This window comes from Rhea americana, unplaced genomic scaffold, assembly GCF_003343005.1.
Source record: "Rhea americana isolate MKP2758 unplaced genomic scaffold, rheAme1 scaffold_319, whole genome shotgun sequence".
Lineage (NCBI taxonomy): Eukaryota > Metazoa > Chordata > Aves > Rheiformes > Rheidae > Rhea > Rhea americana.
This window is the reverse complement of record NW_028186445.1, coordinates 532,792-544,141: the sequence shown is the minus strand read 5'-3', so window position 1 is coordinate 544,141 and position 11,350 is coordinate 532,792. Positions and strand designations below refer to the sequence as shown.

Below are 11,350 nucleotides of genomic sequence, written 5' to 3'. Positions count from 1 at the left end.
AAGAATGTGCATATAAGATTTGCCATCCCATTTGATGTTGTGCTCCTGTCTCACTTTAAATAGTAGTAATCTTGCTGAAGTCTAACGTACAGAATAAAGTGATTCTTATGAGACTGAGAGTAACAGAACTGAGCCTGAGATTGTTGGCTTTAATTACCACTCRTGTGGCACTTTGTCCTCAGGCATCATCCCTCTGTCATTGCCTTCATTTCATATCAAACTTCTCTGGTTTATGCCTTAGCCAGTCCCAGGTATTTATGAGCAAAAAAAGAAAAAAAGCCATCTCAAATTATTTTTGCTCCAAACGGAACCCGTGTCCCTCTGTTTCCCATGTGGGCTCCTTCCTGTGGTTACTGAGGACTTTGCCTGGCATGAGCACCCAACCCTGCGGGTGTGCGAGACYGTGCATCAGGAGAGATGAGACTGCAGCTGCGTGAATGAGAAGAAAGGCTTTATTAAGTGTTTACAGAGTGCGGTGTGACACCCGAGTGAGATCAGGGTGAAGCAGGAAGGAGGAGCAGAAGAACGAAGCTGGCTGTTTTCTGTGCTGTGACTCCATCAAACACAGCCTCAGACAGGGCTTGTTTCAGCCTTCACTCTCTCGAGTCTGGGGTCAAGCAGCTCCTAGCGGGTGGTGAGCGCAACCTGCTCCCGGGACGAGACCACCTTCCCATCCTGGACCTCCTCAACGATTGTGCGGACTTGGCGGGACGTTGTCATTACTGCGAAAGGAAAGCGAGAGACAATTATTCTGAGAGCAGGAAGGAAAAAATTCCTAATGCAGTATTGAATGTCGCAYGGGCTTAAGAAAGACATGGGAAATTCTACGAGGTATTTGGCACATGTTGTTATTAGCAATCCTGCTTGAGTTAAGAAGAGTGAAGAGCTAGGCTGAGGAGRATGCCCAGGAAGGGGAAAAGCCCACTGCTTAAATCTGTAGGTGTTGCTTGATTTTTCAGGTCTGTGTAAAGCTAGAACATCGGCTGCTCAGTCACACGGCACGTTTAGGCCAAGTCATTCGTGTTGTAAACGCAATTCAAATTGTGAGGAATTTCCCTTCCTTACGGCTTATTTCTGTGGTTAATAGTTGTAAGATGCTCACACGCTGTCTTGACCGCTGTCACCGTTATTCAGCTTGAGGAATGGTGTTCGCTCTGTCAGTTTGACAGCTGCTCTAAAAGCATGTCTCAAGGCTGTTCATTGTAGATGGATGAAATAAAAGATGTTCTTACCATCTCTACCAGAGTGTGAGGACATAGCGGAGGAGTACTGGGAAGAGATGCTGTAAGAGAACAAGAAAAAGAAAGAGAAGTTAAGAACAAATTATTTTTGTTGTTGTTTCACAGGCTTTGTTTTCCGGAGGGAGAAGATAACGAGTCAAAAAAGAGGTTAAAAGTCTTGCACACTAAAGAAACAGCAAGCACTTATTGAGAAATAATCTGATAATGTTCATTTTCATTAAGAMATATTTTTAACCTCTGCAGCAATTTAATTGATTCTCCTTAAAATTATCCACYGTAATAGCTCAGTAGCAAGCTTTTCTGAGCATCAAAGGGCCTTTTTTGATACTGCATGTCCCAAACTTGTCTTGATGTTATTTCAGCTACAGCGTTGAACCGAGGGAATTTAGTTGAAGAGTTAGTCTGAAGATCACATAAGACACTAATTCTCCAGACTCTCAGGCAATTCCTCTAAGAACTGCATCACTCAATCTCTCCTAGGGTGGGAAAGGTGTTCTGAACAAAAATATGTAAATCTGGTGCAATCCAGCATTCCAGATGAGTCCCAGAACAGCACATCTTCTGTCTGTGCTATTACGCGTCTGCTCCCCTCCCCGGTGCCTCGAGCTAAGCCCTCGTACGTACTGGGCGTCCTCGCCCTCCAGGAGGCGGCGGTACGTGGCGATCTCCTGCTCCAGGCGGCTCTTGACGTCCAGCAGGATCCTGTACTCGTGGTTCTGGCGCTCCATGTCGCACCGCAGCTCGGCCAACTGCTCCTCCACGCTGCTGATGAGGACCTGGATCTGGGCCAGCTGGGCGCCGTAGCGGGCTTCTGTGTCAGCCAGGGTGCCTTCCAGCGCAGCTTTCTGTGTGCCGAGGAGAGGGACCGTGTCAGAGAGGGGTGGAGGGGCCACCCGTGTCTTGCCTTGCCCACGCTCCCCCGGGAGTGTCCACCCCCCCCGCAGGAAGTGGGGCACTCGTACCGTGCTGAGCTGAGACTGCAGGTCTATCTCCAGGCTCTGGATGGTGCGTCGCAGTTCGGTGATCTCCGTCTTGCCGCTCTGAAGCTGCTCCGTGTTGATGGCCACCTCCCGGTTGAGCTCTTCCGTCTGCRGCGAGGCAAAACCGTGCCGTTAGAGGAGAGTCAAGCAGACAGAGCCTTGGGCCCAGCACTCCCTGCTCTGCGGCCGGTGAGCGAGCTCACCTTGCTGAAGAACCACTGCTCGGCGTCCCTGCGGTTCTTCTCGGCCAAGGTCTCGTACTGCTCCCTCATCTCCGCCAGGATCTTGGTGAGGTCGATTCCAGGAGCAGCATCCATCTCCACGCTGATCTCTCCACCCACCTGCCCACGCAGGGCATTCATTTCCTGGTGCAAAAGAGACATGTTACCTCCCCGTGCAATCCAACAATCAACATAGGAAGATGTTCTTCTCAAGACAGAAGTTCTTTGGGCAATAAAACATCTTTCTGCATCTGTTTCTGAGGCAGCTAGCAACAGGGACCAGGCTGGAGCCTGTTATTTGGAATAACCCAAAATCTGTACTAAGAAATCTCCACTGGAGTTAAATTTGGCTTTCTCCAGAGAATAAATCAGAGCTTACAGGGGGCTACATTTCCCAGGATGGAGGTCCTGTGGGCCTGAAGCAGCTAGAATTGTTAGTGTGTCCAACAGCTACAGTGGCCATTCTGAAATATCAAGTGGTGAATAGTGTTTCCACAGAATCCCGAGAGGATGCACTGTTATCCAGATCATTTTCTACTTCCTTAATAGCAATTCTCATCTTTTCTCTCAGCAACACAAGACTCAGAGTAGCGTTAAAGATTAAACTCAACCTTATTATTCTGAGGCAGGCTGCAGTTCCTACAGCCTCTTGTGCCTGGTGCTGCTCACCTCCTCGTGGTTCTTCTTAAGGTAGGCCAGCTCCTCTTTCAGGTTCTCGATCTGCATCTCCAGGTCAGCTCTGGCCAGAGTCAGCTCATCCAGGACTCTGCGCAGGCCGTTGATATCAGCCTCCACGCTCAGGCGCAGAGCCTGCTCTGTCTCAAACCTGGGAGCAGAAAGAACAATCATACCTTGGAGCTGAGCTAATACAGATTTTTTCTGTTTTAGTTCCTTCCCCAGCTTGGCATATTTTAATTTTGTTACTTTGCCAGACATATTTTATCAATTGTGCATGTGCAACTTTGTAAAGTGCAGGGAAGTCAAGAGAATGCTCTGTCCAGGAAGAGGTGTACACTTCCTTATGTCACACTTTAAGTGCTTGATGTACAGGTGGAATGACTTCAGGTGCGGAAAGCCATAAACAGACTAGCTTTTCCCTTCTGTTCCTTTCTTATAAGAGATCTTGAAGGCATTAGACTTACTTGGTTCTGAAGTCATCAGCTGCCAGCCTGGCATTGTCAATCTGCAAGACAATGTTGGCGTTTTCAACAGTTGCAGAAAGAATCTGGGGAAGAAAGAGGATGAGAAGTAGTGAAAAACTATTTCATGAAGACTGCATGCTGCTCCCTGAGCTCCTGGTTAGGGGAAGGACAGAAGCAGCACTGAACCTCCTGCCCACTGGATTGGACTTCCGCAAGGACTCTGCAAAGAGAYGAGACAAGATATTCCAGCTTAGGCTCTCATTGGCACTAATTTGGTCTTGTGAAGATGCTGGAGTGTGTACACAGGCCACAGCCAAAATGACATCTCCAGGCACTCACACTGCTCCCTGAGCCGTTTCACTCCAGCCTGGACATGCCCTAGGTTTTGTCTGGAAATYCAGAACAGCTCAGTTGAGAATGAAAATAGATGAGGAAGGAGGACCATGTCCCTGAAGCATTTCACTTTCATAATTATACCTGTGGTGCAAATATTTGACTTGGAGTTTTGAAAATGATTGGCCATTTTWAAAGTAATAATTTCTGTAGCTGTGAGCTATTGAAAAACTCTCACTGAGTTCTGACGCTWCAGGGAATATCATAGCAATAATCTAAGAAAGGAGCGTTAATATGACGGAACAAGTATTAACGTGGTAATATCCCAGCCGCAGTGCTGGAGGGGAAAGGGGCTGCCTCCCTACAGATCAGCAGCACGGGATTACTGTGAGACCCGGCAGTTCATTGCTTGGGTCTGGAGGAAGCTTCTGCCTCCACATGTGCTGGATCAGAGCACGTTTGACAAGCTGGAATTCAGAGAAACTTTGTATGTCATGGCAAAAGCAGCTGTGAAGCCCAAGAGAAGGGAAGAGAGATGAAGATAATATTAGAGATACTTGGTTTGCTCACAGGGGTTGATCCCTGAGCCTCTCAGTGGCTGCAGCCCCATTTCCCTGGCATTTTCCATCCTGGACCAAGTGTTATTGTTACCACCCTGCACAGCTCCCGTGGTGACACCCCTCCTCTTCCTGGAGCCTGGCCTGGCCTGGGCAACATGTTGAAGGACCAGTGAACCAGCTCATGATGAGTAATGTGGGCTGATCGTGCAGTGGACAAGAGAAGCAGGGCAGGAGGGGAAGGACGGATACTGGTGTTTGCTGTGAATAAATAACAAGCCCAGCTCTGATTTCCTTTGCTGCATTTTAGCGCATGGTGCACACATGACTTCAGCTGCTCTGAAGCCACTTTCTACAACCTGGTATTTTCTGGCTCCTCTTGGTTTTTTGCTCATGTCTCTGTTTGCAGTTTCCAAAGAACAAGCATCCCAGGGGCAGTTTCATTTCTTAGCTTCTATCTTCAGCCTCCTATCGGGCYGTAAATGATTAGACTGAATTGTAGCTTCTTTATGAAAACAACTTGACAACCCTGTTTGCATGTCATTTTAAAGGYGACAGAGATAACAAATACCAATGATATCAAAGATACCAAAGAGATAACATGTCCCTGCCTACAGAGTGCTTAGTCGGGAGCCTGGCAAAGGCAGAGCGTACTTGGGTTACAAGTAGCATCCTCTGAAGGCAGGAAACGCCTGGCGAGGCAGCCCGCTCCCGCTGCGTAGCACCAGCACACGCCGTGCAGCTTCTAGTAACCTGAACCAAGGGCTGACCGGCTCTGGCTCCAGCTTTCCCACCCGTCTTTCTTCCCACACTGAAATATTCAAAGAATWTTCAAAGAAAAGACATTTTGATGCCTTACAAAGGACATCATCAAAAACTTGCTGTTCAGATTATGACATTTATTTTCAAGCGTGCTGTTTCTCTTTCCCCATCTTAGACCAATTGTCACCAGTTAATACACTGCCTTCAGCTTTTAAGCACAGGATAATCTTTCAAGAGGTGTCTTTAGTGATAAATCTTGGTTACCATATCCTACCTTATTCCTCAGCTCCTCGATGGTCCTATAGTAGGGGCTGTAGTCACGGTCCGGGCCGGGCGCCTGCTTCTTGTACCATTCCCTGATCTTAACCTCCAGGTCGGTGTTGGCCTCCTCCAGGGCACGCACTTTGTCCAGGTAGGCAGCCAGGCGGTCGTTGAGGTTCTGCATCGTCTCCTTTTCTCCAGCTTGCAGAATGCCTTCGCCGCCTCCAAAGCCGCCGCCAAAGCCGCCCCCATAGCCACCTCCAAAGCCACTGCCAAAGCCGCCCCCGTAGCCGCCCCCAAAGCCGCTGCCGAGGCCCCCTCCCACGCTGCTGCAGTAGGTGCCCCCAAAGCCGCCACCCAGGCCGCTTCCAAGCCCCGAAACCGTGCGAGAAGAGACCGAGTAGCTGCTGGCCCCCCCGCTGATGCTGGGCGCCCTGTACCCTCCTCCGCCGACGCGCACGGAGGACAGCCTGCTGGAGCCTGCCCCCGAGCCCCCGAAGCCCTTGAGGGACGTGGAGGAGGAGTACTGCCTGACGGTGGTGGCCATGGCGGAGGCGGCGGAGGCGCTGGAGCTTCAGAGACGCCCGATGCAGCGGGGAAGACCGCAGCTGCTAACCTCCCCCTGGCTCGGAGCCCTTTATAGCCCGGACAGGAGGCGTTGCCGGCGCTTTTTTTTTTTTTTCTGTTGCATTCCTGATGATTTTCATCACTTCTTAAATCTGAGCCAACTTCCAGAATTGTCTTTTTTGCCTTTGTTCTAGTCATACTTTTTGTCGTATTCCACTAGAACCTTTTTATCTCACAGAGAGTGTCTTTGTGTTTCTTCCGTTTCCAAGTAAATAGTCAGGTGTGATTCAAAGTAGGAGGCTCATTGCTCAGGGCTATGTTTTAATAATGCTTTGTGCTGTTAACTCTGAAACCGAGCTCTTCAGACTCTTAGAGCAGCGTTTCAGTGGAGTAAGTCAAAGCTTCTTTGCTGTGTCTCTGTCCTAGCTCCTGCCGTTTCCTGTCTCCGCTTACGCTGTACACCCAGCGCACCCATGGACCGGGTTACCCTCCTTTCACTGACACCCTGAACGCCCATCTGCAGCCCTGGGAGCACAGCGGTGCTAGAGGGAGCTTGGCCAGCAAGCCTGGAAACGCCAGTCCTCTCTCTTACCCGCCGAGGAAGAGACGCTCCGTAGCGATGATGAGGGAGTTCATCCCTGGGGCTCGTTCAGTTCTCCCCTTCCATTCAGAGACCACCCAAGAGGGGAAGGACCTGCACAGGTGACGAGCAGTGGTTGCTGGTCTTGCTGCCCGTGAAGGAGAGCCTCGCGAGCCATTCCTAAAGGGCAGGGTATGGCTGTTAGCTGAAGTTACTTAATCGTGGGATTCTCCAGGCAAAAATGCAGACTAGCATAAAGTAAATCAAGGATGTCTGAGAGCTACTGGGCTCTAGGAGCTGGAAACAAGAGTGTAGCATGGACAGCAACACAGCTTAGCAKCACTGGTGTGATGGATGTATCAATTGGTGGTGAGCAGGGAGGACAGCTTTGGAGTAAGGTCAGAGCTTACGGATGCCATGTAAACTAAGCTTCAAGAGAGACTGCTGACTTCGGGCCTGAAGAGCTAAAAGGCTCAGGAAATCACCATGTCAAGTGTGGTCAAGCTCCGTACTGAGCTGCGTCATGGGCAGAAACCACAAATTTGAGTGTCATTAGTTAATGATGCAGGGTGTGGAGGAGAAGATATTTTTCATGTATGTGCTTGGTGAATTGTTTTACCATCTTCGTAGACAGGCCCCAACAACCTTTCCCTCATTCCTGTTCCTTAGAAATGATGTTCCTCAGATCATTTGCCAAAAGCAGGGGGTGGGGGTGGGGGATGAAAACAAGCAACAGGGGTATGTTTCTAAGCAGCTTCGGGTTGCATCACCGCCCCCTTCTTCCCCCTGCCATGTCTGGCAGAAGAATGGGAAAGACACACACCGTGGTGGGATGTGTCCTTCTCTACCTGGCTGCTGTTGAGAAACACAGCGACAGGCGCTTCTGTTCGCCTCCGGGAATGGAGATGCATCTGTGCAACAGCCCACGGACATAGGAGAGGAGATGGGGCAATCGCAGTTGGTTCCCTCTGGCTGGAGGGTGGATTCAGTCACTGGGTGGTGTCGTGTCTTCGTGTCGCGTGAGTGCCAAGAGCCAGGGCTCGGAGCCAGCTGGCGCCCGCCGGCTGCACCAGAGCAGTGCCGGCGAGGCCAAGCTCCCAGGAGTGTGCCATCTCCCTGCCGGCGTCTCCCTACCCTCTCCCAGGAGAAAAAAGGGACGGAGTAGTGGGTCCTCCCTGCAGAGGGTAATGCTGGGAGCGGGGGACCATCGGTGACACTTCCAGGTCCCTGCGGAGGTGCAACCTCTCCGTGCTGGGGCCAGCTGGCCACGGGACCCTCACTGCCTTGTTCTGTCTTTACATGAAACCACCTTTTCTRCCTTCTTTTGTGTTTTATTTAACCACTGTAAGCACATCTGAAAAATATACATTGCTCAAAATATCTGTGATATTTTGATAACACGATGAGGTGTCAATTAAAGTTATAAGGTGTTAATTAAGATTTAAAGCAACATTTGAAAAATCCTGAGACGTTCTTTAACACAGCCACCTGCTCAGCACAAGCCCAAATGGCTCCATGCTGTTTGTATCACACTCTTTCTTAAAAACATCTATTAATAAATCAAATTCTGCCTCTGCTTTGCAGGCACGTGCACAGTAAGAGCCTGTTTTCACACATTTCCAAATCAGAATGCAAATTCTGTGGCATAACAATAATTTTATGGAAACACATTGGTGTTTAAAAGTACAGTTCTGTCTTCAGGAGGAAAAGGGAGATGAAATTCTGGCTCCAGACATACGTAGCAGCAGAGCTGGTAGATGAAACTTCCTGGGCAAGAGCACATTTCCGTTTCTTTGAGTGCGCTTGCAAAGTCTGCCCAAATATCCAATTATCATAAGAAGGTTTCCCAAACGGAGTGGAAAAGCCACACTCCGTGGCTGTTTTCAAAGGGGTCCTTTCTGTCACAGTGACTSAGTGGAGCCCGAGAGGCCAAACCGCCTCTCTGAAGTAGAAGACGGCTTTCGGACGCGTGCCTGCCCCGCAGCCGGGGGGCTGCGGAGAGGGCCGTGCCCACCGCSTGTCTCCAGCTGCTCGCTCCTCCTAGCCGTTCATCCGCCTTGGCGAGTTCTTGCTGCAGAACGGCTCTCGCGCGCTTTCGGGGCAATCGCCCCGCGGCCCGTTCCTCCCGTCCTGCACTCGGGGCGCTCGCCCCGGCAGGGAGCCCCCAGGCTTCGTCCCCCCGCCGCCTCCCACCTCCGCCTGCCCCGGAGGGACCCAAACGCCCTGATCTGCCGCCGACCCGGCGGAGCCTGTGCGAACCTGCCTGCGGTCGTGGGGTGGGATTTTGCAGTCCAGAACCGGGGGGACAGGCTGGTAGAGCTGCTTATTGCTGTTTGTAGCCACCGCTGCAGCGAGCCGCCAGGTCTTGGGCACAGCCACCGCCCCGGAGCTCYGGGGTGCCAGGATGCGGGGCTGCGGCCGCGCGAGCAGCCGCGGGTCAGGGCTCGCCCGGCTTTTGCTCCACGGCGCAGCGGGAGTGCGGGCAGGAGCAGGGCGATGGTGTCCCCCTCCTGACCGCAGCCCTCCTTTAGTGAGTCGTGCTTGCGCGTCCTTCGGTGAACCTGCCCATCAGCTGTACGCTTTGCCTCCCGGCAGCTGGAGGGAGACTACACCTTGCCCGCAGTTTGCGGAGTCTGCRAGTTGTGGATCCTTCCAGCATTCTGTTAGATTCTCCCTTATCTCCCCGTGAAACCCAGGAGGATTTCCTGGAAAGGGACCATAAAATTGTGTAGGCAGCTCTGTTTTTACCCACATTCAGTAATACACTTATCTGAATCATCCCATTGATTTAAAAATTTGATTTATGAAGTAGTGAACATGGCAGAATCCAACCAAGAATGTGTCTGAACTGGCTTTCCAGGAACAGCTGGGCCAGCTGACAGCGATGGGAACTGCTGCGTCAGGAGCAGCCACTGACAGCCAAAGAGTGCAGGAAATCAGCTCCCAAAGAGCTTGTAATCCATCTGCTTGCACAGAGCGTAGCCACCACTGCAAACTGCTTGCGTTTCCTCACCCTTTAGCAATGCTTCAGAAGCAACAACCAAGTGAAGCTGATGTTGTGTTTCTGGAAGGAGTGTCAGCCAGTGCATCCCTACCACATCTGCACCTTAATTTCATTTTACCACAAAGCACGTTGTCTGGACTGCGTGATGAGGAGGCAGAGCTAAGGGAGGAATACTTGGCAGGATCCCGAATCTGTGACCTAGCCTTTTTTTCACTTATCTGCTTGGACTCACTGAGTTGAAAGATTCAGATCTACTGCTGCTGTACATTGCAGCCTGGGAAGAACCACTTTGCCCCGACCTGAAATCCCCAGTCCCCGAATGTGAGCTGAAACATGGAGACTCGCTCGCACATTTCACCTCCTGAGACTTTCTTTGCAGCCTCCATCCACACTGGACGTCTTCACCAAATCAGCTGGTTCTAGGTGTTAGAGGAAGTGTAGGTGTGCTGGCCCCTGTGTGCCAAAGATSTAGAATATAACCCCTTTGGGGGAATGGAGCTACTTTGCCCAGTAGCTCCAGAACTGGGCCAGCTCAGCTCTTCAGAGACAGAAGACAAGACTCTGGTTTGCAAGAATGTGAAGAAAAGCTTTATTCGATTTCTGAGCACAGCCCAATGCTCAGAGAAGGCTGAGGGAAGCAGTGGCGTGATGAAAAGAGAAGGAAGATGCTTTTCATGGTCTACATATCCAGAGCACATAAGCTGGAATCTTCTTTTGCTTTGCTGTGAGAGGTTTGGCCTGGGTCCAAACCATGCAGCAGTCTTAGCGGGGGGACTGGTGGATCTGCTCACGAGAAGAAATCACCTTCCCATCCTGGACTTCCTCAACGATTGTGCGGATTTGACGCGTAGTTACAGGTGCTACAGTGGGGAAAGAAGGAACCATTCTTTAGAGAAAAGGAAGGAGAAAGTGCCTTCATGGCATTTCACTGCTGTTAACAGCAACTGCCTTAGAAAATTAGTATAACTACRGAATTTCTACACCTACATACTTTATTATCATTTCAGTCTGCACAGATAATCTTCTGAAACATGCTTTGGTATATCAGAAAAATAATTTCTTTTGATTCACATTTGGAATGTGATAGAACAGTAATTTTAGTAAATTAGTAAATTAGAATCTATGATAAGAAGGTGACTAAGGATGTGACAAATCTATGTGTGATTAGTGCTTCAGTGAAGACACGTTCTTACCTTCTTTCACGTGGGAAGACATGCTGCAAGAGGAGAAAAGTGAAAGAATAGTCAAAAGGGCAAAAAAGTGAGTGGTTTCTAAGAAATCATTAATTAAAATCTYCTTTTTTCTTACAGTACCAGTATATGACTAAAATGCTTTCCTGAAACTACTTAGTGCCAAGACTTAAAGGAAGAAAAACGTTAAGATATTTGTGCACAAAGGGGATTCAGGCACGTTCACGACAAAGGCGGCAGAGGTCCCAGCTGCCTTGGCACCTGCTCCCATCCCAGGATTACACAGACTCTGGCGGGGTGGGAAGAGGATCCCCAGCRTGCTGCGAGCCGCAGCGCCGTGCTACCCACTGGGCTGATCTAGGCTAGCAGGAGCAAAAGGGGAGACCCCGGTGYGGGCCGTGGGTCAGGAGGGGCAGTCTCTGAGAGACTAATCAATCATTCATCCAAGAAAATGGCTCAAAGGGTGCTCCAAGGAACAGGTTGTTCGTCATTTCTTTCCTACGCTATTACGC

At 50.3% G+C, this 11,350-nt stretch overlaps 2 protein-coding genes across 2 annotated transcripts in view; both read right to left on the bottom strand.

The window, feature by feature from the left end:
* Positions 1-430: 430 nt before the first annotated feature.
* Positions 431-6,095, bottom strand: LOC146592804 (keratin, type I cytoskeletal 14). The gene is made up of 8 exons (XM_085310403.1): positions 5,511-6,095; positions 3,585-3,667; positions 3,112-3,268; positions 2,425-2,586; positions 2,204-2,329; positions 1,866-2,086; positions 1,233-1,282; positions 431-722 (listed from the first exon to the last, which is right to left on the bottom strand). The coding sequence occupies exons 1-8, from the start codon at positions 6,042-6,044 to the stop codon at positions 625-627; spliced, it is 1,431 nt and encodes a 476-aa protein (XP_085166529.1). The 5' UTR covers positions 6,045-6,095; the 3' UTR covers positions 431-624.
* A 4,315-nt stretch (positions 6,096-10,410) lies between these two features.
* The window catches only part of LOC146592803 (keratin, type I cytoskeletal 14-like), a 4,793-nt gene continuing 3,853 nt past the window's right edge, over positions 10,411-11,350 (bottom strand). Inside the window, exons 4-5 of the mRNA XM_085310441.1 lie at positions 10,842-10,864; positions 10,411-10,534 (exon numbers count right to left, since the gene is read on the bottom strand). Coding sequence (XP_085166567.1) covers positions 10,411-10,534; positions 10,842-10,864 — 147 coding nt within the window. The remainder of the gene's footprint in view (positions 10,535-10,841; positions 10,865-11,350) is intronic.

What these genes read in the sequence shown, in the direction of transcription:
- LOC146592804 (XM_085310403.1), bottom strand. Translation starts at nt 6,044, where the DNA reads ATGGCCACCACCGTCAGGCAGTACTCCTCCTCCACGTCCCTCAAGGGC. An exon ending in TTAAGAAGAACCACGAGGAG is followed by an intron (nt 2,587 to 3,111) that starts GTGAGCAGCACC and finishes CTTTTGCACCAG; the next exon opens with GAAATGAATGCCCTGCGTGG. An exon ending in CTGGAGGGCGAGGACGCCCA is followed by an intron (nt 1,283 to 1,865) that starts GTACGTACGAGG and finishes GTTCTCTTACAG; the next exon opens with CATCTCTTCCCAGTACTCCT.